The sequence below is a fragment of the Rhinolophus ferrumequinum genome, chromosome 17 (genome assembly GCF_004115265.2).
Source record: "Rhinolophus ferrumequinum isolate MPI-CBG mRhiFer1 chromosome 17, mRhiFer1_v1.p, whole genome shotgun sequence".
In the NCBI taxonomy this organism is placed as follows: domain Eukaryota; kingdom Metazoa; phylum Chordata; class Mammalia; order Chiroptera; family Rhinolophidae; genus Rhinolophus; species Rhinolophus ferrumequinum.
This window is the reverse complement of record NC_046300.1, coordinates 62,858,153-62,884,797: the sequence shown is the minus strand read 5'-3', so window position 1 is coordinate 62,884,797 and position 26,645 is coordinate 62,858,153. Positions and strand designations below refer to the sequence as shown.

Below are 26,645 nucleotides of genomic sequence, written 5' to 3'. Positions count from 1 at the left end.
ACACCATAGACTCTAAAAACAGCACAATTTCTAACTTATAGCTACTAGTGTGTGTCACATAAACAATAATAAATACTAATAAATGCTTATTATTATGCTTGTTTAATGATCACTTTGGAAAACAGTCAAGTTTCATACTTTTAACTTTGTGTTGCAAAGCAGATAAAACTCCTCTTTTGTTTTTTCTTTCAAATCTCCAAGAATGGTCATTTTGGTTTGGGCAAATTTTGTTTTCGATTTTAATACGAAAATTACAAGTATGTTTGTCTATGTACACATGCATAAATTATATATATATAATAGGTTTGTCCTACCCTATAAGACATCATACCTGGTGACAGTCCTACCCTATATGGACACGAGTATCTCCAAATAATAGAAAATGTGAAGCATACTTTGCTTCCTTCTACATTTGAATTTTGATCTCTTTCCTCAAATGCACAATGCTTTCTTTAAACCCCTTCATAGTTCAGATGATTTAGAATATTCTTTATTACATGACAGACTATTTCTGTAATGCAGAGGCCCCAACAAGTCAGGTCAGCCTGATAGGTATTTCTGTGACCAATTTCCCCTCTCCTTCCATTGATCTGAAATCTTCGCATGATTTTGACCAGAGGGTAAGGGTCAGGGGCTCATACTTATCTTTTAAGGAAAACACTGGCAAAAAGGAAGGGAATGAAAATTAGTCAGCTTCCTGCTGTGTCAGAAGTCCTGTCCTTCCAATACTGCATGAGCAATCTTTTACTAAATGAGTATTTCACCTCAGCTCCATTGCTTCTTTCGGAGTTTCCTCCTGGCTTTTGGAGATCAAAAACACCAAAATAATGTAAAGCGTGCTAGAAAAATGATTTCAGAAATTTCAAAAGGAAAACTAGCTTATTTCCAGCTGCCAGCTAAATCTAGTGCCACTATAATTAGAAGTTATTCCCTAGCAACTTCAAGCGTTGATAAGAATTACATTGATAATAAGTGTCTAAAATAGAGGCCTCTCAAATGGTTAGGAGGTGGAAATCACACTATTTTATAAAATAGACCTATGTACATTTTATGTACTTATTTTAATTGGAGAAATTTGCATTTCTTTTTAATTTTTTAAAAATACAGGAGTACCAAAAACATACACCTGCATAACCACTTAAATTAACAATAACTAATATTTTGGCATATTTAGTTCATCTTATTTTTATTAATAAAATAAATAAAACATTACTGTACTGTTGAAGTGTTTTGGTACTACTTACCCCTCGTACATTGTACCATCACCGCGCTAGTGGCAACCACTGTCACAAATTAAGTTTGTGCTATTCCAGTTCACTTTTATAGTATTATAAGCACATATATGAGATCAGGTTTTGCATAAAATTTTAAGATTTCAGGTAGGGAAATGGCTTTGCCTTTCAGATACAAAATCTCAGTCTCGTTCTCATAACTTCTTTTGCCAACCCAGTTGCCATCTAATTATTTCAAATTATTTAAATGAGCTGAAGCCCTTCACCTTTAAGTGGGGCTTTCGCTTCCAGGAAGCATGTTTGCCCTCAGTGCAGGAACATGCTGAATGGAGGCAAAAGCACCAGTATGTCATCTTTGTAAGTGATAAGAGGAGAGGGGGTGGTGTTCAGAGATCATGTTTCAAGTCCAGCCCTGGTTTTTATGTGTGTGGGAATGGACGCAAAGGAAAACACGGCTGAAGTGGTTTGTGGCTCTTCCTGTAGAACCTGTTCATGTCCAGGGTGAGTGAACCCCAGGAGAAATGGCTCCCTCGGACCGCCTCCGGTGAATTGGTGTCTGGATTCAAAGCCATTTACTTCCCAGGAAGTATCTGAACCCACACTGTACCCCCTTTTAAAAATGAGTTTCTCTTCTGGGAAAATCTGCCAATGAGAAATTTGCTCTCCTCCCACTGATCAGAGGAAGGAGTTGAGCTGGGAGGTGTCACTCAATTAGAGTTGCTGATGTCAGTCAGTAGTTGTGTGTGTCAGCCGTGGGAGGCTAGTTTGTGAAACTGAGTTACACCTAAGTGTCTTAGGAAACTCAGTTCACAACTCCCCGGTGCTACTGTTTTGGAGAGGGAGGTAGAAAGAACCTCAGGATTTCCCATTTTTGGAACCTCTGGATTAAAAGAAATGAAAGCCTCACGTCTACGGACATTTTAGGAAATCGGTATGTAGCTTTAAGCTTTCACTAACAACTTTCAACCTGGGTGAGTGTTGTAGTTACAGATGACGGCATGTTCAAACCTCGAGAGGAGGGCTGTGCTCTCAGAGTGTGCTGCTTCATTGCACTATGTTTGGGCTGGGAGTCTAGTTTGGACACTTTTCTCCTGACTGGGTGTACACAGGACCCTTAAACTCATGCTGTTACTTCATATGAGGTTTACGTGTCTGTGAAAAACCTTGGTTCTGTACTTCAGGAAATGGTTTTGCTGATAGTGCAGTGCAGAGAAGTTATTACTTAGATAATTAAAATGCTCTTTCAAGATTCTTTGAACACAATTTTAAAAATCCAGCCAAAGCCTAATAATGAAACGAAATTGCTGTGCTATTATTTCCCTCATCATGAAGACTAGGGACCGAGAAGAGGAATTCAGTTATAAAGTCCAAGTTTAGAGACAAGACGACGCTCAGGCTAGCACAAGGTCTAGCTCAGGAGCCAGAAAAGACAGCAGGGCACACTCAGTTCTGTGAATGAGCTGCTTTTTACAAAGGATGTGGTTTGCAAAAGAATAGTGCTCGTAAAGTCTGTTTCTCCCAACAAACTGGCCGGTAGCACTGAATACAGCATAGAATGTCAGCAGTGGGAATATGGAAGTGAGTTCTGTTTCCAGAAGCTGGAGGCTCCAGCTCAGAAACCAAGAGGGCAGCTCCAGCATTCCCCACCCCCACGCACCCCTGTCCAATTCCTGGAGCTAGATTTCTGTTGCATTTAGGAAAACACTGGTAGGCGGGGAAACTGGTATGGAGAATCACCCCTGCTTGGGGTTCCGGTTTACTTTCACTTTGCGTTCTTTTGAAATTTAATCTGTGGTTTTATTGAAACATCTCTTTGAATATCTTTCCATTTAAGTGTGAATTTAGTATCTTTGATCAGAAGGCATGTGCTTCCTGGAATCTACAAGGATTTCCTTACTAACTCTTTTATTAAGTTGAGGCAGAGGAAAAATAGCACACGTGTACCCCACAGTTGCCTAGCTTTATTGTTCAAGGAAGATTTTTTGGTGAGATGAAGATTACTGTCAGAAGAAAGGATACCATGGTTTCAACTTTTCATTGGTTTGTGAGAAGACTGCATCACGTGTTTGTACTTAATCTTAGTGTACCTTCCCAATTATTTGATGATTATGGTGATTTCTAGATTTAGTAAAAGTTAGCATGAGTTAAAGCTGTGTGGCTTTTGTGTTTTCTTAATTTTTTAGCTATTCCAATGGAAACAGCTGGAGAACTTATATTTCCGTGAGAAAAAATTTGCTGTTGAAGTTCATGACCCACGGAGGTGAGAATCACAGCCTTTTCTCTATATGGTCCTGGTGACTGTATGAATATGCTGGTGTGAACATTCATGTGGAGTTTTTGTGTGGACACATGTTTTCATTTCTGTTGTGTGAATACCTAGGAGTGAAACTGCTGGGTGAGGTGGTAACTCTAATCTTTGGAAGTGCTGCCAGATGATTTACCAAAGCAGCCATACCAGTTTACCATCTGCATTCCCACCAACAATGTTTATGGTTCCATTTTCTCCACATCCTCCCAAACACTTGTTATTTTTAGTTGAGTTTTGGTTTTTGTGTGTTTGTTTGTTTGTTTTTTAATAGCCATCCCAGTGATGTGAAGTGGTAGCTCATTCTGGTTTTGATTTGCATTTCCCTCATGACTGATGATGGCTGAGCATCTTTTCATGTACTCATTGGCCATTTGTATATCTTTTTAGAGAAATGTTTATTCGCATCCTTTGCTCATTTTAAAGTATGGCATTCCTGATCACTTACAAAAAAAAAAAAAAAAAACCACAGTTGCCAAGATATCAACATTAATTAAAGTCAGGATTGTAGTTTCTCGAAACTCTTCAGAGGAATTCTTTATCAGTCCTGAGTGGTTGCTTTTCAGATACATTTATGGATGTTCGGAGTTCAGAGGGATGGGAGAAACAGCTGTGACAAAAAGAGGACCTGAATTCCTACAAAGAACATTGGTCCCTTTCTCCCTCCCGCTATACAATACCTGTCCCCCCCACACACACACCCTCCACCACCACCACCCCCCACCCCCCCACCCCCCCACCCCCGCGCTCACAGCCCCCCCACTCCCGTAGCCCCTTCTCTCTTTCACCCTATTCTCTTTTTCATCTGGTTTATGCATGAGCAGTGCTCTGGACCAGGTTTGGACTTGCATATTTTCAGACAATGTTATTATGTTCATCCTCTGATAATGTCTGAGCCAGACAAGTCTATCTAGATCTGAGATGCCCTTTCTCCTTGAGGAAGGTGCTGATCCCACAAGTCTTTGTCTTTAAAATAGTCCCACATTTATTCCCAACCTCCTGTGATGGTTTTAACTGTTTTTGTACAGCTTCTAATTTGACTAATTCTTATGTGCCTTTGAGTGTGTGTATGCGTTTTTTTTTTTTTTTAAAGGTTTTTTATTGGGGAAGGGGAACAGGACTTTCTTGGGAAACAGTGTGTATTTCCAGGCCTTTTTTTTTTTTTTTTTTAACAAGTCAAGTTGTTGTCCTTTCAATCTTAGTTGTAGAGAGTGCCGTTTAGCTTCAAGTTGTTGTCCTTTCAGTCTTAGTTGTGGAGGGCGCAGCTCAGCTCCAGGTCCAGTTGCCATTTTTAGTTGCAGAGGGCACAGCCCACCATCCCTTGCGGGACTCGAGGAATTGAACTGGCAACCTTGTGGTTGAGAGTCCGTGCTCCAACCAACTGAGCCATCTGGGAGGCAGCTCAGCTCAAGGTGCCTTGTTCAATCTTAGTTGCAGGGGGCGGAGCCTCCATCCCTTGCAGGACTCGAGGAATTGAACCAGCAACCTTGTGGTTGAGAGCCCACTGGCCCATGTGGGAATCCAACCAGCATCCTTTGCAGTTAGGAGCATGGAGCTCTAACCACCTGAGCCACCGGGCCGGCCCTGTGTATGCATTTTTTAATACACTAGTTTTACAGAAAGATATTACCTAGTTGTGACTGGTTTTGTCATAAAAGGAGAAAATCAGAACCCGGTCAGCCCAAGAGTGTGGCAGCAGAAAAACAATTAAGAAGATGCTTCGTTACAACATTACTGATTGGGTACATTTCGTGCTGTGCTGGGGCCAGAGGCAAATAATTGGAGTGGTTTCCTTAATCTTTCAGGATTTCAGTGTCAAGAAGAACCTTTGGGCAAAGTGGCCTCTTTGTGCAAACCTGGTATGCAAACTCTTCTCTCATCAAGTCCATCTGGGTAATGGCAATTAGTCAGCACCAGTTTTACTTGGACCGGAAGCAAAGCAAAGTAAGTGACTAGAAGAGTTTATAGGGATAAATGCCCATGCCTCGTTTGCTTTCTGTTCAAAAGATAAGCATTCTCAGAAAAGATGGAAGCACATGGGTTTTTGTTCTTTTCGTTTTTTGGGGTTTTTTTGTGTTTTTTTTTTTAACTTGACTACCAACTACCAAAACTTTAATTTTTCTTACATTTAAAAAATGGGCAATATATAACTTGATTCAAAAATTGTAAGATTTGCCAACTTTTTGGCATGTACGTGTGTGTACACCGATGACATTTTAAAGTTAATGATTGAACTATACCATGGAAATAAACATCCATAGTTATTAATACATTTTAACTACAAAGTTTAAGTCTTCTACTTTTTTTCTGAAGAGTGTCACTTTAGTATATGTATAAAAATTCTAAATTGTCCTCCATATTGACATTTTTATTCTATAGTAACATAATCATTTTATCAATTTGAAGTAGGTTTAATTGAGTGAATTCCGTAACAATGTTGTATACCTTTTAGGCAAAAATTCCTTCAGCCAGAAGTTTAGACGATATAGCAATGGATTTGACAGAGATGGGAACTCCAAGGATCTCTAAACTGGCAACTCTGGAGGCCAAAAGTCAGTGTGTCATGGCCAGCAACGGCAGTTTAATCTCCTCAGGTAACATTCTGCGATCAGAGAAAGTGCAAGCAACCTTTAGTTTATTTTACTTTTTTGTTATAAACCACTTTTTTTTTTTTTTGGTTACTTTCTTTTTTTCATTTATTTGTAAACCACTTTTAAATGCATCTTCTAACTCATTCTTTTGGGAATAAACAAGCATATAAAAATTTACAGTATGCAGCTGTTTTGAATAAAATCTTAAAAAATATAAACTAGTTTCAAAAAGAATATAAACCTAAATTATAAATAGTCAATTTGTATAAGTCACATTAGATGCAAAGATAGTGAGTGCCTGGGGTAGTAGCTTGAAAGGACATTTTCTCCCCATAAATTGCATCAGCTTCTTCTTCCCCCAATATTTAGCTTTTGACATAGACAGTTGTCTAATTCTCCATTTAATACAAAGTCAAACATGACTACAAGCTTTGAATGTTTCCCCCTCTCCACTCCCCTACACCATTGCTGTCCCAAGCCCTTCTATAAAAATTCTGCACTCTTTTATCACTACGTTTATGTAACTTCACTAAAATGAATTTTCCCATTTAAATCCTACTGTCAACTTGTGAACCTAAAGCACAGAACATTCCTTTGCCTTGCTTGTTTGCTTTCTAAAAGACCATTCCAACGACTATCTCAAGGAACGTGTAACCTTCTCACCTGCTGAGAAAAATTAAATTTTTGGGTGTCTCTGAAACATTGAACATTTTATCACTGCCTCTAAAATGACTGAGCCCAAATGCAATAGGCACATTTGATTACCAGGCTCTGTTTGATGCCCAGAAGCATGAGAAAATGTTCTCTAGTTTCCTTTTATTATGTTCAGAAACAAGGAGAAAAGAAATAAACTACTGTTTAATAGCAGGTTTGCTTAAAAATCCTTTGTCCTTCCAAAAGGAAGGAAGCATTCCTTGTATAAACCTTCCCTGCCCCATGTGCCAACCCTCCCAGGTTCTCAAGACTCAGAAGTTAGTGAGGAACAAAAGAGAGAGAAAATCCTTGAACTCAAGAAGAAGGAAAAGTTGTTGCAAGAAAAACTCCTGAAAAAAGTCGAAGAACTTAAGAAGATCTGTTTGCGGGAGGCGGTGAGTGTCTTCTGCTTTTGCGGGTCTCTTCACATTGTGTTTGACAACCCCGGCCGGTGTCAATTATCCCCTTCTCGATTTCGTTCTGTTCTACAGGAGCTCACAGGCAAAATGCCAAAGGAGTATCCACTAAACATAGGCGAGAAACCTCCTCAGGTCAGACGGCGTGTGGGGACTGCTTTCAAATTAGATGACAACTTGCTGCCAAGTGAAGAGGTATGAGCACCAGCTCCCAGAATTTCTATTAACAATGAGACCGAAAAGCTATTTGTTGTGTGTGGTTGACTTGTTCCTTTGGTTTTTGAGTCACTACTGTCCATTTTTATCTCACCAGTTGAAAGTGATACTGTAGACCAAATTGAATTCTTTCTTTTAAGTACAGTTCAATTAAAATTGAGTTATTCCTCATTACGTTACTTCCCCAAACATAGAGAGCATTGAACGAACCCCAAATATTTATAAATTCTTACATTATAAGAATTAAAAACTCTGACATTAGACTCTTCCATTTAAATCTAAGTAGTTGCCTTTGCGAATAGTTTACTCTCTTTGAAGTCTCATTTCTCGGGTCTCAGTTTCCTCTTCTACAAAATGGGGGTGCAGTGCTTGTTTCCCCCTGAGGGACAGAAGATTATGCAGTGAGATAATACATGTACAGCACTAGGGTATAATAAAGTTAAAAGATTTCTTAGCCAATGTAGAACGTACTTTCTCATTTGCATGTCATCAGACAGTGCGATCTTACTCGTGTTTCTTGTAGAAATTTAGCCCTGTTGGCTTTAGAAAATGATAGCAGTTTCCATCACTAATAGAGTGAGTGAGCTTTGCAATTTCTTGAGTGCTCACTATATTCCCAGCTCTGAACTAAGCAATACACATATGTTATCTCATTTCATCTTCACCATACTTGAGCAAGGTAGATGTTATCTCCATTTTACAAATGAGAAAAAAAAACTGCATCATTAAAAAATTAAGCAGCATGTTTGGGGGTTATGCAGCCAGGAACCATCAGAAAGAGGAATCAAACCCAAATTTATCTGTCTCTAAAGCTATGCATCTGAATATAACAACATTCTGCGTCTATGAATCTTGGGCTAAGAATCCCATCTTGAAAAATAGGATCTTTACCCAACCAAACTGAATGAATGAAAGGCCATTCCCTTCTTTGAAAAGGAAAGAGGTCTAGACTAATGGGAAGTTTAAGTAAATGGATTAGGGAGGTCTTGTCTTCTAAGAAAGTGTTTGAGGATACCTATGCAGTAACACTTAGGAAGATTTTATTCTCAAAGAGCATCTGATTAGAGAATGCACAAGAAATTTGATTTATTTATCCAGTGCATGTGAGAATGACTGTATGTGTCCATACAAATAAAACAATATCATTGTATAAATGCAGGATCCTGCTTTGCAAGAACTGGAGAGCAATTTCCTAATACAGCAAAAGCTGGTAGAAGCTGCAAAAAAACTTGCCAGTGAGCCAGACCTTTGTAAAACCGTGAAGAAAAAACGAAAGCAAGATTACACGGATGCAGTGAAAAAGCTTCAGGAGATTGAAAATGCAATAAATGAATACCGAATTAGATGTGGAAAGAAACCCAGCCAGAAAGGGACAGTGATTTTACCAGGTTAGTAACAAGTAGTTTTTTGAGTCATGTAGTCCAGACTCTTGATGGTAGATAGCATTTCCAAACCAGTTCATTTGGTGAGAGACTCAAGAACAGGATTAAAAGTAATTTTCTTAGGATAAAAATGGTTTGGAATTTCAGTCTTGTAGTATGTAAACTTGGTTTTCAGTGACATTCTCACTATTGTAATAATACGATCCTACTGCATTGATTTAATTTTCAGGATGAAAGGGCTTTACAACAACATTGGTTCATAATAATACAGATTCACATTTAATTGGCCTTATGTCATTGCAAGAAACATATTTGACAACACAGAGTATTAAGAGAGCTGGGCCCTACCCAGGAGTTTCCCAAAAGTTTTTCATGCAGCAAACCATACAGTTTTTTAAAGACTTATTCAACTTACGTGGATATAAAAGAACTCTCATAATTATTGTCATCTGTGGAGGCTATTTAAAGATACAAGCAAAATGTTCATGATATAACGTGAAATGCAGAAAGGCAGGATACAAAATTCTCACTACTACTTGATCCCAGCATTGTATAAATACATACACATAAAGACTGCTTGGGAAATATTTTAAAATACTAATTGTTGTGGAATTTCAAGTAACTTAATTTTCTTCTTAATACCCTTCTGTATATTTTCAAAATTCTCAACATTATGTATCTAAGACTTTCATATTCAGAAGAAAAGTAAACCAAAAAATTTCATTTAAGTAGATTTCAAGTCCAGTTGGCCTTACATATTTATTAGCACAGTTTTTAACCATGATAATTGGTTGAAATATAATTATATTTCTTGGATTCTAAGACTTTTTTTTCACATTTAAATATTTATAAAATTGGGATAATTCTTATGATGTTGGCAGCCTTTTTTTCTTTTCTTACTGGGACATAAAATAATTGTATATCTTAGATTTGACAAATATGGTAACTAGGTTTAAAGTCTAGTTGGGTTCAGGGCATGTGATTTTGAAATCAGAGATAAAGCTTTTGGAACATGAAGGCACAGACGTGCACACACAAGTGTTAGTCAGCTGCAGCTGGAGAGTTGAGGATGGCTTTGACTCTGGATGCCAAATCCAGCTGGCCTTGTTGGTGGTTATATTCTGTACTCACAGAGATGAGTGATTAGCTGTGCACTTAACTTTCATAGCCATTTGTTGTTGCCCATTCATCCCCAAACTGTGCAAGATTCAAGTGTTCTCCTCTACAGTGACTGACATTTGGGCAGCAGATGGTGCCAATGGTTGAGCATTTATACTGGGTAGATTTTGTTTTTTAAGTGTGTCTGACAGCTGACTATACTGGCACCTTGCCTTTAAGCTCTGCTGTGTGTCCAATTAAGAGCTAGTCGGCCTGGCTCCGACAGAGATTAACATTTGAGATGAGATGGGGGAGAACCCCTTCATAATGGCTTTGAAGTTTACATCGAGGTGTCGTATTTGCCTGTAACCTGGCCAATACTTGACACTGAATAAAGAATGGTATGCCAAAACAGATCAGCATATCTGTTCTGTCTCTTTTGGCTCAATACATTTTTTTAACCTTTGGTGGGCACCAGTAATACCGAGGGCCCTATAGGCCTTTCCAACCACCGGGGTTCTTTTTCCAGTACACTGTCTAGCTAACAAAAGTAACAAGTATAGCTAATGTCTTTTGAGCATTTGTCCTGTGCCAGGAGCTGGGCTAAAGGCTTTACATCCATTCTTTCATTTAATGTTCACCTCAGCACTATTCCCTAGGACTGTTCTTATCCGCATTTTCAAGTGAGCCAACTGATGCTCAGAGACATTAAGTAATTTACCAAGATTTGAAACCATGTGTGTCTAACTCAGTGGTTCTCGACCAGGGGCAGTTTTACTTCCCAGGAACATCTGGCAAGATCTGCAGACATTTCTGACCGTCAAAACTGCAGGTGGGGGTGCTGTCGACATCCAGTGGGTGGAGGCTGGGGGTCCTGCAATGCGAGAGACAGCACCTCCCGACAGAGAATCATCCAGTCCAAGTGTCAGTAGTGCTATACCCACGGCTCAAAACTGTGAACACTGATGCACCACTAAGTGTCCACACTCTATTAAGGAGAGGCCCCTTTCTTCAGGAGAGGGGTCTAAAAATAAGTTATACTAACAGCAGATTATCCAATTTTAGTATATGTGCTGCCGAAGCGAGCACGGCAGATTCTCAAATGAGGGTTCGAGTGTATTTTACATAACATTTAGCATTTATGACACGAATGGCATAGTTGTTCTTTCCAGTCTGTTGGTTGTAACCACTCAATGTATAGGGTAAAGTTTTCATCCCATGTAGAATCTAGATTGAAAACTAGTTGAAAACCAAAACTCCCTTGAAGTCTGTTCCATTTTAAGAAATAGTCCAATGTAATATTTATACAGTATGTAAGATGTTTCTATCTTCAATAGTAAATGAGTTCATTCTTCTAATAGTCAATTATTCTTAACGTACTGTAGTTACATTTATCTAAATCAGATGTACTCCGTTAGGATTGCTTTGTTACCTCACTATAGGTGTCTAAATGCACAATTAAACTAAAGTGAGTAATTCTAATTCACAGAAGACATAATACCATCAGAGAGCAGCTCTTTGTCCGACACTACCACCTATGATGATTGTAAGTAGCTCCCCTTTTTGGTTTAAAATATTGTATGTTCTGAAATATTAAGATAATTTTTTTTAATTAACTAAAGCCTGTTTGTTATTCCTTAAGGAACAGTAAAGTCAACTAACTTATATTTATGCAGAAAGGTTGGGAAAGAGAAATTACAATTAACTTCTTCGCAGGTTAGCATTAAATACAGTACCATACAAATCACATAACTTTGGGGATCAGAATACCGTAACATGAATGAGTTTCTTGATAAGGATTTGTGAGCCTCTGTAGGATTTTTTAAAACTTTTTATCAGAGTAATTACAGACTCACAGGGGATTGTATAAATAATACAAAGAGTCCTTCATCTGGCTTTTCCAATGATGACATTTTATATATTTGGAAACCAGGAAATTATAGTGTAGACTGTGATTTTCACTGTATTCTGGATAACTGGGAGTTTATTTTCTTTTCCTTAGGAAGAAATTCACATTTTAGAAATTGGGTTACATGTCATTGTGTCAGTTTCCTAGAAGTAGGCTGTCTGTGTTGTGATGGCCTGTGTTTCTTCAACACATTTCATGATGGAACGAATTTCATATGAGGTGATAGAGTGTTTCCTTGTGGTCCCTGTGATTAAGCAGAGTAGTGGCTATCTATCTATCTGATATGATTTAATGAATTCGAGGAAGCCACTAACCCCCACTGCTTTATCTTCCTCCAAGTTTTATGGTACATGAAATTACACCGTTTCAGAATTCTTCCTTTGAGCTGAGGTTTAGTCATACTTGCCATTCCTCTTTGAAAATACAAGTATCAATGGGAGACATAACAAGTCTCTAATCTCTTAACATAAATCAGCTTCATCACTTTCAATGCCAGGATGAGCCTCTGGTCAGCCAAAGAGGCCTAAGAACTTTCGAAGTGAAGTTGAGCAAAAACGATCTAGGCCAACTTTACAGTCCACCTTCCTCTTGGCTTTTTATATACTGGGGTTTTTGTCTAATATAACTTTAGAAAAGCTGTAGTATCACCTATTCCACTTACCTGATTTCTTTGCTCAGAGTAGCACCTATTGAATTGGCAAAAGTTGGATCAGGCCCCACAAGAGTATTCAGTAATTTTTTTTTTGTAGTGTATAAAATATAAAAATAAATGTCCTAAAAGTTACATGCTTCTAAAAACATCATCAATGGAAGAATACTTTGTTCACCAGATCTTCTGATGTCTTCTTCAGGGGGTGTTGGCAAGGTATTTATTTACCTACTTATTCATTCATTCATTCATTCATTCTTTTACTTATTATAGCCAATGATGCTTTCACTCTTGCTGGGCAGCGGTCAAGTTCAGTACCTCATTCTCCAAGAATTCTTCCCCCCAAGTCTCTTGGTCTTGAGCGAATCCATTTCAGAAAGTCGTCCATCAACGAGCAGTTTGTGGACACCAGGCAGTCCAGGTGAGAAGTCACTTCATCAGTGAGGCCAGTGTCTTGCAGCTTGCAGATCTTTTCTCCAAAATAGTCAACCCGCTTTTGTATTATCCTATTTATCCTTCCAGAAGGGGTCAGTTTGTAAAACTGAAGCACAGAAACTGAAGCACAGAAACCCAGTTATTTGTGGTGACACAAGTAGAAGTGTTTTTAAATTCTCTTTTAAAAAACATTTGGCTATTTCCTTGTATTTAAAGTCTGTTTGATTTATACTAAATTATAGGGATTTGGATATAGTACCCAAAGTTCATTTTCATGACCCATGCTCTCAGAAATCTGTCATTAAATACTGTTTTACCAAACCAATGACAGGACTGACTTCCAATTCTTCAAATAAAAATGGGGCTTCAACTAATTTTGAGCTGTAAACAGATAATATAACTTTTTTCTCAAGTATCTCAGGTAAATGTTAGCAGGGCAATAACACCAGATTTTTAAAAGATGACAGACCAAACAAAAATTAAATTAAATTAAAAATAAATAAATAAATAAAATATAAAGATGACAGACCAATGATTCCAAAAATTTGGTTGATTAATACTATTTTTTTTAAAAATGGGACCCAAGATAGGATTGCCGACTGTTTACTTTGTCTAATCAGAATGTGCACACAAACAGCATCATGATTTCATGAAAAAAAAAAAAGGCATTTAAATACCCAAAATATCATCATCATCATGAGATGAAGTTAACATTTATTGAGGACTTCCTATATATGCTGGTCAAATACTGTATGCTGTTCAGACACTCTTCAAAGTGCTTTAATGTATATCAATGAATTTAATCCTCACAAAAATCCTGATATTATTACTACTGTCATTACCATTTACAGATAAGTACACTGAGGACCAGAAAGCATGAATATCTTGTCAGGTTCATCAATGAGTAAATGTCAGAATTAGGATTTGAACCTAGGTAGCCCACACCAAAATCTGCGATGTAATTTTAGTTAATATGTTAATACTGTCTCTCAGAGAAGATGGAAATTAGTCTTCAAATAAAAGATTATTTAGATTAAATCATTTTTTACTTATGAAAGTAAAACTAACACTTTGTTATATTGCTCATTTGTCAAAGACCAGTGAAAACCTTTATCACATATTAGCCCCAATCTGTGGATTGACATTTAAGAACTGTTGCCTTAAACAACAGAGATCCAAGTGTGTAGAGCTGTGCTATACAGTGTAATGAAAAGTAAATAAAATCGAAAATTCAGTTCCTCAGTCATACTAACCACTTCACGTGCTTAACAGGCACACGTGGCTAGGGTGTATAATATTGGGCAGAACAGATATATTAATAGCACATTTCCATCATTGAAGAAAGTGCTATTAGATAGCACAGGACAGGTATATCTATTACATTGGGGAAAACAAAGCTATTTCAACAAAAGAAAGAATCACAACTAAGAATCATTATCTTAAAAAGAATTATGCCCACATCTCCAATAGCTTACAATGAGTTTACTATTTGACCCAGCGATTTCACTTACAGGAATTTTTCCTGGTGAACTAATTACATACAGAATGCTCATTGCAGTACTGTTTATATTCCCAGCAAATTGAAAGCAACCCAAATGCTCAACTAGTGTATTGTTTAAATAAATTATGGTAAATCCTTATAGTCGAATGCTACACAGTCATTAAACTAACATTGTAAACAAATATTAAGCAACATGAAACATTAGATATAATTTAAATTGTTTAGGTGGGTTTTGAAAGAGAAATACAGTAAGATTTCATACTTATTGTCGAAAAGTATAAATGCTTTTAAGTATATGTGCTTAGGGAAAATATCTGAAAACATTTAGTATTGACTGGCTCTACCTGAGGTATCAGATTATGGACATTTAAATTTTTCTTTTTTATCTGTATTTTTTAATTTTTCTGCAGTGAACTTCACATGCTTTTGTAATAAGTAAAAAGTCAATCAAAGTCATTTAATTTAAAAATTAACTTCAAGTTGTGTTCTCACTGTACTGGGAAGTGGGCAAAGTGATGTAAGGATGTTGCCTTCCAGTTCAGGGACCCACTAGCCAAATTCATCCTAACACCTATTTTTATGTGGCCCCTGAGCTAAGAGTGGTTTTTATATTTTTAATTAGTTGGAGGGGAAATCAAAAGCAATAACATTTTGTGATATGACAATTACATGAAATTTGAATTTCAGTGTCATAGTCAACTTTTATTGGCACACAGACTACCCCATTCGCTTACATATTGTCTACACTACTTTCACACTTAAGGGCAAAGTTTAGTATCTAGGACATATCAGGATATTGAGCCACTAAGACACCCTTCCCAGGTTTCTACCCATGCTCCCTTTCCTCCAGCTTATGAGAAGTTTGCCAGAGATGTTGGGAGACTCATCATTTCCTGAATTCTTTTTGCCATCACAGAGAAATGCTGTCGACATACAACAGCCCTTACAAAACCCTGGAGAGGCGGCCCCAGGGAGGACGAAGCATGCCCACCACACCAGTTCTCACCCGAAACGCTTACAGCAGCAGCCACTTAGAGTAAGAGCACTTTATTCCAGTTGTTTGGCTCTGTTAACCTTGGCTTTAACGTTCTGTTTTACTTGTTATGCTTTGTAATTATTTTAAGGGACTTTCTGCAACAGGACTCCATTTTATGGATCTACATTTTCTACTCACAGTTCCATTTATGTCAGCAAAGAAAATGTACTTGAAATGTATTTTGTTCGAGTATTTTGTTCATCCTTACATTTTTATACCTTAATTTTTCCAACCATACATTACTATTCGTTATTCACTGGTGAGGATGAAGATAATGCCAATCGCCACATTTAGAAGTGTTGGCTGAAGGCTGTGCCACTTTATATGCATCATATTATTTAGTCCCCACAACAAGCCTAACTGTGGATATTAGATGCTGTTTTTGTCCTCATTTTACAGAGGAGGAAGCGAGGTTTAGCGAGGTTAAATCATTGCCCACGCTCACACAGCTGGGAAATGGCAGGGTCATGACCCCGGGTCATGACTCACCCACATATCTCCACCACCAGAGCCCAGGCTCTGTCTACGTAGCCTCCTATCCTGTTGGAAGAAAGGACCCTCCAAAGACTGCGGGTTGTTTTCTTTTTTTTTCAAGCTTTGATGCAGATTGTGTATCATCAGTTCATCTTTCTTATTCTCAAGAAAAGATGTAGATTGCACTGTTGAGCAACCTGGTTCTTTTCTCATTTTGACCATGGCAGTGAACTATGTGTGAACCAGTGGATTATGTGAACAAGTAGGTTCTAGTGTGTGGTCAGCTTTGGAAACCTTTCAAGTCCTATTGCAATTCAGTAGCTATTAAATCCTTCAACGTGGTGTTCTTTCTCCTTGTTTTGGTCCTCCTTTCTTTCTTTCTCATTTACAAGTTTGCCTTTCTCCTCTTGCAGACCCGAGTCTTCATCTCAGCACTGCCGCCAGCGGAGTGGAAGCCTGGAGTCCCAGTCCCACCTGCTCTCTGAGATGGACAACGATAAGCCATTTTTCTCCCTTTCCAGATCCCAAAGAAGCAGCAGCACGGAAATCCTGGATGATGGGTCTTCCTACACCAGCCAATCCAGCACAGAATATTACTTTGTGGCGCCCGTCACCAGCCCCTATTACACCACACAGACCCTGGACACTCGTGCCAGGGGTCGGAGAAGGTCCAAGAAACAAAATGTTTCCACCTCAAATTCAGGAAGCATGCCCAACCTAGCACAAAAGGATAGTTGGAGGAACGGCGTCTACACGAGGAGTCAGGAGCAGCCTTCCTCCAATTACTGCATCGCTGGGTACACACCGTACACCGAGTGTGACCTTTATTACAGCGGCGGCTACGTCTACGAGAATGACACTGAGGGGCAGTACAGCGTCAACCCTTCCTACCGCTCCTTGGCCCACTATGGGTATGACCGCCAAAGGGATTACAGCAGGTCCTTTCATGAAGACGAGGTCAACCGGGTGCCCCACAACCCATATGCAACCCTCCGGCTGCCGAGGAAGGCTGCTGCCAAGTCAGAGCACATCACCAAAAACATCCACAAGGCCTTAGTTGCAGAGCACCTGCGTGGCTGGTACCAGCGGGCCTCTGGACAAAAGGAGCAGGGGCACAGCCCACAGACCAGCTTTGACTCAGATAGAGGGTCACAGAGATGCCTGGGCTTTGCCGGGCTGCAAGTTCCCTGTTCTCCAAGCAGCCGAGCGTCTTCCTACTCTTCAGGTAAGAATCTTGAGGAGGCACTTGCTACCCGGATTAAACTTACCTCGTGTTCCCCACCCACCCAAAACCACTCCCCTCAAGGGCCATGAGAGCAACACAAGGTCAGGAGAGTCGTAACCATTGGATGGATCCACAATAACAATTGCCACCTTGAAACAGTTCTCTCCAGCTTTCCAAAGAACACCATCCACGTGAGTCTGATGAACCAAGGTGTAGATTGAGATCCAAGAAACGTTTATTGAGCATCTGCTCTGTGTGCTGTCCTACGGTAGGGGCTTTCATGTATTTTATCTTTCCTAGGTCTTACATTGACAGTCACATCTCTTACCTGTGTTCAGCTCATTGAGGTTTGATATATTATTATAAAAGAGCAGGGTAAACCCTTCAGGTCCAAAGAAAATGCATTATACAGCTTTCCCTGTTCATCCCCAGTAATTTGATCATCTATAGGCAGTTTGTTTCAAATGCTCAGGTATCTTCATAAGGTGTCTAATAATTGTGACAGGGGCTGGTATTGATTGAGCAGTGTTCCTGGCACTGTTCTAAGTACTTTGCATGTCTTCACTCAATTCAGTAATCACATATACTCCAATTTACAGTTGAGTTAAGGGATTTTCAAAGATAATTTTGATTAGAGACGTTCTCTTCATGCACTGACCTTGGCCCCTAACTGCACTAACATTGATGGAAGACTTATTGTGTCCCCCCAGCTGTGCTAAGTACTGTAAGTAGAGAATGGGTAGATAAAAGGAGTGTCTGGCTATGGTTTAGTTATTCAGCAGATAAGCAGGCACATCCAAGATGTGGAGAAGCCAGTGTGGGACAACTTCCTGGCCTTGATGACTTCAGTCTAGTGAGCAGTCCCAGGAATGTATGGAAATTAAGCAATTTTAAAGCTTCTAAGAAATGAATGAATTCTTAAACTGCATGAAAACCTGAGGGCATGAGTCTTGCCCCCTCCTTCACGCATGACACCTTAGTGAGACATGCACAGGAATTCCTGAATCATTGTGGAATAGTCAGTGAAAACTGTACCTTTAAAAGTTTCACAAGCTTGTTGACAAGAGGCATTTCCATGGAGATTTCTATTTGGGTTCAAGTTCTCTTCTGTTTAGGCAGGACTTTGGACTTCTGCTAGGGCTTCCCATCTAATACCACATCTAACATATAAAAACGCTCCTGAATTATTTCGTTTTATTTATGGCTCTGATCTAGAGAATATCTTTCTTCCCCTAAAGTTCAGGGTATCACATGAGAAACTTTCAAAAACCAAACCTGGGCAGAGTGCTACAAAGAAAGAACCAAGCGAGGAAGACTGACATGCCCGAGGATGGTTATCAGGGCACAAGGCTGGGGTAATTCCTCCTTAAACAGTGAGGCTGGGGAGAAGCAGGTGTAACCCAGAAACAGCACCATTCCTAACCGTTGGCTCAGTGTCTGGGGCAAAGGTGAGAGTGGAGATAACGCTTCCTGATTTGGACCAGGTGTGAGCCTTGCTGACACCAGCAGGATTTGGCCCCATAGACCAAAAGGCATAGTTTTCTCAGGCATTAGAGGTATGGAATCAGTGCTCCCAGAATTCCTTTGGGATTTTCCTCATTCCTGTCTATATTTTATAGCCACAGGAATGTATTACAACAGGCATGCATCATTCTCGTGGAGAGACAAGTTTCCGATTATTTGCCAAATTCATCAGGGGTTTTGTAGTTCCTTCTAGCCACCTAAAGGCTCTCTCGGTGACTCTGTTTTATTTAAAGGAGGAGTAATGACAGCCTCCATTCATTGGCAAGTTACCATGTGCCGTGTGGCATGCTCAGCACTTTGTGTGCTCAGCACTCTCCCATTTAATGTATGCAGCAGTTCTGTATGTGAGTGTTATGTTTATTATCATTATTATCCTCATTTCACAGCTGAGGCAGTTCTGGCTGAGAAAGTGTAAATGACCCTGCCCAAGCCCCGAAGCTAGTAAGTGATGGAGTGGGAATTCTATCCCAGCTCTGACATCTTAACCACCAAGCCTCACAGCCCCTGACTGAGACTGGTGAAACGTTCTTGGAAGCTCAAAGTGAAGGGTCCCATCTTTGAGTCAAAACCTGGTGGCATCCAGGGCTACAGATGAGTTTTGAAATGTATTTCTCCCTCACTGGTCACAAGTGCTTTGGGGGTGTGAGAGAGAAGAGGAAGAGGTTGGCTGCCAGAAACAGGAAATGGAGGAGAGCTGGCAGGATCCACGAGTAAAGCTGTTACTTGTCTTGGATAAACAGCGTGGCATTGTGGTCTCCTCTGCATCGTAGGCATGGAGCAGGACTGGTTTTTGAGAGAGGACCACAGACGCCTAGCAATGGGGCTTTCACTGGGCTTTGCTCCCCAGTTATGCCCTGGTCTCGTTCCAGTCCTGTACCTCAGTACAACTAAATCTATTCTTCCTGAAATCCTTCCTATTCTACTTACCTTCTCCTCCGCGCCACCTTTTTTTAAAGGCAAAAAATATGCCTTGATCCTCCTTGTGACCTGCCTTTGGCTGAGGAACAGTCAAGTCTCAACGACTCAATTTACAGACTGTTTTTCCTCCAAAGTCCTCCAAGAAACTCAAAGTTTCCTTACCATTACAACTGAAGTTTTGTGTATCCCGCCACCATAGCCCAAATGGGAAGATTCTCTCAATATAGTAGGTGGGTTTTTTGGTTTTTGTTTTTTGTTTTTTTTCTTTCTGGCTTGCTTTTTGTGTTATTTTTTTTACAGTATGTCTTTTAATTAACCTTATCCCCATTAATAATAATATTCAGAGCTATCATTTACTGAGTGCTTACTTTGTATCAGGCACAGTACTAAACACTTTCATACATTACTTTATTGAATACTGATATTATCTCTATACAGATTATATTTATATTATTATCCCCACTTTACAGATGAGTAACCTGAGACTTCAAGAGGATGAACTATTTGCCCAAGGTCACATGGCCAGCAAGGGACAAATTGGAATAGGAACTCTGCTGATTCCAAACATTGGCTCTTAGCTCTACTTTGCACACAGCTGATTATAATGTACATTTAAATGGCCTAATTTTCACTTTAAATATTACCACTAATTTTGTCTATTTTTCTATTTTTATTTCTAGTGTCTTCTACAAATGCTTCTGGGAACTGGAGGACCCAGATAACCGTAGGGCTTTCTGAATACGAGATTCCAGCACATTCTTCTTACACCAGCTGCTATGGCAACATCTATAATCCTTTGCCCTCTCCAGGCAGGTGAGGACGCAATGATCGAAAATTCTAGTAGCCTGTTCCTGGTCAAAAGATTTCAGGAATCCTGTTTTATTTTATGAACTCTAAGTAATCTAGTTCAAGGGTTAGCAAACTATAGCCTACGGGTCAAAACCAGTTTTGCCATCTGTTTTTGTAAATAAAATTTTATTGGAAAACAGCCATACTCATACTCATAAGTTATGTATTATTTATGGCTGTTTTTGCACTATGTGGGCAGAGTGGAGTAGTTGTGACAGAGACGGTATGGCCAACAAAGCCAAAAATATCTGGCCCTTTAAGGAAAAGTTTGTTGACTGATAATCTAGCTCATTCAAATTTGACCTGGTTCTTAGAGTTCTGTACCTTAAATTCTGTGTTTGAGGGTTTGTTTTTTATTGTCGTACTTGAAGCTGTATTTTTGATTTATCTACTTAAGCCTCTTCTGGAACCTTGCAGGAAAAATATCTCTACTCTAGAAAAAGCTGTTCATACCAAGATTCTTCATAGACAGTTGGTGGGCTTGATTTCAAACATTTGCTGCCTTTTTGTGTCTGAACCTATGTTTATTAAGAATCAACAGCTGTCGTATTTGTAAAAGTAATTCTTTATAAACATTTAGAGGAAATACACAAGAATAATTTCTTAAAATGTGATTTTAAAAAAGATTGCAAACTCAGAATTACATGTTTTTCAATTCTTTGTATACATAGGAGAAGTTAGGTTTGAAGGGGTCATTTCTCCTGCCACTTTCTCACAGAATATGATCCACACCCATGATGCCAAGAAGTAAAGTATTTTCTGGGTGTTTTTAGAAAATTTAATTTTGCTTTCTGTAAATCAGATACTTCAGACGTAGAAGTCTTACAGAATATAATTCATAAAGATCTTTCTACCGGTGAATTTGAGAGGTTAGTTTCTTATTAAAGCACTCAGTATTACAAGCAAATTGGAGATATTCATCCCCCAAAGCCTTATTTTTCTTCTCCATATTCAGCAGGAGTTTTTCTTGGCTTGAAATATGAGGCCAATTGTCTCAACTCAACAAAGGGTGTGCTCAAAATAGAATTTTAATGAAAACGTAACTCAGAGGATGTCAGATAGCTTGGATTTCTGTAAATAATGGTTGAGAATTGAGTTAAGAGCAAGAACTAAAATGACATTGGCCCAGAATTGATGCTGAACTTTTTCAGTTCAGTTCTAATCATTTCGTATAATACATTTGCAAATAGTTTTCATGGTTGTATAGATTTACTTTCCTTTTGTTGACTCGGTTAGAAATTATATAAAACATTCAGTGTATAAGACAGTTCTCATAGTGTCCTTACCAACACTTTCACTGGACTCAGTAAGTGCTAAACATTTTTAGAGAACATCTGCTTTTAGTGAGTCTGCCTATCTATTTCAGCCAGCCTAAGATGGCTTGATAGGGGAGTCTGATGTCAGAGGGGCACAATATACAGGAAATGAGAACTATTTAAAGATCCCTATTGTGTATGTTTGCGCTTGCGCATAACATGAGCTCATTGTAGAAAATTAAGAAAATAATAAAGGGATAAATAAGTAGGAAATAATTTACCCATACCACCACCATCTAGAGCAGGGGTGTCCAAACTTTTTCAACGTTTTTCACCAAGGGCCATATGCGGTAAAATACACAAACAGCCGGGCCACTCACTCGAGGTGAAGTACGTATTCCCTCACCTGGTTTATTTAAGTAAACGAAATATAGTTTTGGAATTTGCTGCGGGCCAATTAACAATGGATTGCGGGCAGCAGTTGGCCCGCGGGCCGCAGTCTGGACACCCCTGGTCTAGAGATAGCAGCTATTAACATTTTGGCACATTTCCCCCATTTTTCTGTATCTATTTTTAACGTGGTCATAATGACATTGTATATACAATTTTATATCCTGCATTGTAGATAAAATTCTACATACCAGTTTTTTACTTAATACATGTTCTCATATTTTTTAGAAACTCTTTTTTTAGAAACCTTATTTTACGTGACCAATATGTTATTCCACTAATAAATACACTGTACTTTATTTAACAGTTCCCCATATTTTGAATTAGAAGGTTTTTGGATTTTCTTTTTTTTTATGGTAATAAAAATATGCTGTTATTAACATTTTTGTGCAAAATATTTGTCTGAATTCCAGATTATTTCCTTAGGATACATTTTAATTAATGGAATTAAAGGATTAAATTGAAAAGTATATTTTTTAAGCTCTTGCTTTCCAGAAAAATGTACCAGTTTACCTTCCCAGCCACAGAGTTATGGGATTGCTTATTTCCATCTATATGTCTATATAAGGATTTTTTAAAATTATGCTATAATTTGATCAATTTAACTTGACATATTAATAAGGCAAGTATAAAGCTTTAGAACTTTTACCCTAAAATTGTATGTTATTATTGATGAAAATATAATTTTTAAAATAAGGGAGAAATTGGATTTCACAACAATGATGAAAAACTTTAGATCTTCCTTTACGTTAAAGATGTGAAATGCTTAGCAATATATCAGTGATTTTTTTTTAAATAAATGAAGTATAGATTATTTAAAGATTTTTCCCCCAGAGTGTCCAGATCTTAATACTACAAAAAACCACAAATTTTTACCAATAAAAATTTTTTTCCTTTGTACAATGTTGTATAATTGTCAGCAGCATAAACTTTCCAAAATTAGAAGTGTTGAAGTCTCTTATGCTACCCGCTATATAATATAGTCAGCCTTGGGTCAAATGCTGCAAACTGTCCTTTCAAATAACTTTTGTTTCTTTCACTTCCTGTTTTCCATTTCCCTTTCTCTTCCTTATCTTACCTTACTCTACCTATCACTAGGCAAAACCAAGGGCTTCTGTCCCAGAGAATGGCTGTGTCTCCAGAAATGAGATCAGTTTTAAATTCTCTTTTGCTAAGTGCAGCCGGCTGTAGTAAGTACAGTCCCTCAGATCTGTGTGCTGCTTCTTGCATAGCAGGAGTTCTGCTTGCTGTGACTCGTGTGTGAAGTTATGGAAATCTGACTTTGTTTTTATATTAGACGAAAGCACTAAATATTTGGATGCACATAGTATTTATTTCCAAAACTCTTCTTCCAAAGGCTTTTTATCACCTGTACTAAAAGGCATTGAGATTTAAGATAAAGAGAAATCTACTAACTACCTAACCTATTCTAACTCACTATTACAAGAATGACGCTTTGCTTTTTGGAATGGTTTCTGTAATAGGATGCTCTGAGTTAGATATACCATCCACATATGCCTATGATTTTTCTATGTGATACTATTTGCAATTTACACTTGACCCATACACTCTGGACATCTAAAATAATGTCCCAAGGTGCCCCTGCCTCCCTCTAAATATATTCCTTTGTCCCTGAGGAAAGCATCTGGTATATTCCCTTAATTGGAAGAATACTTAAAATGTGGCTGTCAAGTACCTTTTCAGAAGTTAAAAATATGACTCACACAAATGGAAAAGTGGGCCTGTGTCAAACATTTAACTCATTAATAAGAGAACTAACAGAAGGGTGAAGCTGTTTCCAAGAGCATTCAAGGGACTGTGTTCAACACACTGAAAGAGAAAAATGCTGGAATGAGATTACTAGATTAGATACAAAACCAGTTAATGTCCTACAGGGCAATAAAACTATAACCGTAATCTCTTACTAGACAGAAGTTATTTATATTTCTTCTAGACAAAAAAAATACAAGTTAATGTGTAACTTAACACAATCTGGTCCTAATCAATGGTAGATACCAGTTAGAAGAAGGTGTATATTTCTGGAGAATTAAATGCTTCTTGCATGGGCCTGTTAGACAGTGCTCCAGTATGACACTGAAAGAACTACAGTCATCCTTTGCCTTATATCCAAGTTTTGAATAATTTTCTTAACAGTGCTTTCTACTAACTTCTTTGAATGTAGTCATGTTTGTACTCAGGGAACAAAAATGACCACGAGTAGTAACTTTTCTGGTTTCCTTCCATAGACAGTACACAGAGACCAGTCAACTGGACAGTACAGATGGAAACCAGCTGGAAGACAGCCTGGAGAGTAGTGAGCAGAGACTCTTTTGGCATGAAGATTCAAAGCCTGGAACATTAGTCTGAACTGCAGTTGGACCTCTTGACCAAGCACTGCATTCTCACACTAGTGTGCCTTGCAAAATGTGTTCATCTTCCCAGAAGGCTGTTTGGCTTTAGAAACCTAAAGGCATCAAATGTTGAAGAGAGGACTCACATTGCCCCGGAAGTGAATCACACACTAAGCCACGCAAACCCTTGAACAACAACCTGCCTTTCGGAGTCCAGGCCCTCACCTACGGTAACAGAGTAAAGTCAGACCACATGTTGAACCATTGCCAAAAGAGGACTCAGCCTTAATCAATAGCAAGCACTTTTTAAGGGAATAAAATTTGTTGAAGGCAAACCTCAAAACTGTGAAAAGTGCGTGGATCTCCAGAGGAAAGAAGGGCAGGGGAAACACCAGAGCACAATTCAAAATGAGAGAGAAGGGAAACCAGAACTCCTTAGTCATTGCTTACCATCAGAAAGTTTGAGTTTGTGAGCCGATGAAGAATAATGCTATTTCTACATGGACATGAACAATTTAGACAGTATTGGAAAATTACTTGAAGAGAAGCTGGATTTTCATGAAGTTCTGAATGAGTGTAAATGTTGTTAGGGTATTATAAAGAGTGATGGTTTTCATAAACACCATAAAATGGGTTCCAGAAAGACTTATTGCCGTAGCATCCTGTAATATAACTTTGTAGTAGCAGACTGGGGAAAATGAAGCAGCCCACTCAATAATTGACACACTCTGTTTGGAGAATTTTCTGAGGTACAATATCATTGAGCTCCTTTTTTCTTTCTATACCAATGGCATGATGAGCTATTATTCAGGCTGGTAACTCTCCAACTTGGCTGTCATTTGAAATGGCAGACTTGATATGGAAAGTTTTATAACCAAGAGTTTAAAAAAGTATTTTAGGGTGATACAGAAAGAACCCAAAACAAAATTAAAAAAATATATATACCCCACATCATTTTAGATGAATATTGTGTGCCTTAAAATGGTGGTCATTAGAAAAGTAAGCATAAGTCTAGATTCCACAGTTATTTCTAAGTCACCAAGTGACAAAAACAAGATTAGTCATTTAAAAAAAAACTCCAAGCTGCAGTAGATTTAATTATGAGGCTAAAACTACCTCATACTTTCCATGGAAGAACTAATTAGCTATGGTCTATGGTTAGGTTTTTTTTTTTAAACAAATATTTCCATATTCCAGATTAATCTTTTTTGTCATCTTTACTCTGATTCCAAATTCTATGACAGGTGCTCCTTCCCCCCTTTTATACAGGTTTCTTGTCCATATTGTGAATAGAGAAGTTTCTGAACAACTTTTTTGGAACTTTTTCTATCTATATTCCAAAGCATGTAAATATATACATAAAATTGATTTGTTAAACTGGTCCTTAGTCATTTGTATCATTAAAAATGAAGTTTGGGAGAAATTTTGGAACAAAAAAAAAGACATGCAGAAAAAATAACTTATTCCTTTTTGCATATTTGTATAGCCTTCTAGAAACAGAAATACTCTTTTGCATATTCTTTTATAATTCTGACTTTTTAAGACCTATTATTTTTTTACATAGGTCAATAAACTAAAGGTGTGCTACTGAAAATGTTTACGTTTTCTTCCATTTATGTTGAGGGTTCATACAAATCAGTTTCAGGTGCTCTTGACTTCAAGGTATCCTGTTGGACAAGATTGCAGATTCTTGGTTATAGTATTACCTTATTTTATTGATTCCAAGATGCAGGTTTTTTTATGTTTACATCTCTGAAATCAGGATGCATCTTTTGATTGATGGCATGTTCTAGTTGAATTGGCAGTGTTTCTCTTTCCTTTCTTAGTGATACATACAATAATGTTATGTCTTACAATAAAGTTGTCTTAGAATTGATGAAATACGGTAGTTTATTGCCTCACTGAGGATGACTGATGGGAATTTGTAGGCTTCCTAATCTTAAGAATGTTGTTTATTTGTAACACATAATTCATCCTAGTTTTGCAGGTCTTTTAAATTCAAGAAAATATTTCACCTGACATCTTTTTATCCCGAACAATGGGGAGCGGGGAGTGGGAAATAAAACGTAAGGAGACCTTAATATTTCTGAGCAAGTATCTTACATGGAAGTGACATTTTCCTGTTCAAGAAATTG

At 38.2% G+C, this 26,645-nt stretch overlaps 1 protein-coding gene across 7 annotated transcripts in view; it reads left to right on the top strand.

The window, feature by feature from the left end:
* The window catches only part of FRMD4B (FERM domain containing 4B), a 372,884-nt gene extending 346,498 nt beyond the window's left edge, over positions 1–26,386 (top strand). For 5 of the 7 annotated variants that reach the window (XM_033132203.1, XM_033132204.1, XM_033132198.1 and 2 more), the window contains 13 exons: positions 3,416–3,492; positions 5,343–5,481; positions 5,990–6,131; positions 7,083–7,216; positions 7,313–7,432; positions 8,613–8,841; positions 11,423–11,479; positions 12,765–12,912; positions 15,344–15,463; positions 16,351–17,162; positions 20,285–20,417; positions 23,258–23,349; positions 24,406–25,720. In XM_033132203.1, coding sequence (XP_032988094.1) covers positions 3,416–3,492; positions 5,343–5,481; positions 5,990–6,131; positions 7,083–7,216; positions 7,313–7,432; positions 8,613–8,841; positions 11,423–11,479; positions 12,765–12,912; positions 15,344–15,463; positions 16,351–17,162; positions 20,285–20,417; positions 23,258–23,349; positions 24,406–24,521 — 2,319 coding nt within the window. In that variant the 3' untranslated portion in view covers positions 24,522–25,720. Of the gene's footprint in view, positions 1–3,415; positions 3,493–5,342; positions 5,482–5,989; positions 6,132–7,082; positions 7,217–7,312; positions 7,433–8,612; positions 8,842–11,422; positions 11,480–12,764; positions 12,913–15,343; positions 15,464–16,350; positions 17,163–20,284; positions 20,418–23,257; positions 23,350–24,405 lie in introns of all 7 variants that reach the window. The other 2 variants (XM_033132201.1, XM_033132199.1) reach the window with 2 other exon arrangements.
* Positions 26,387–26,645: the final 259 nt, after the last annotated feature.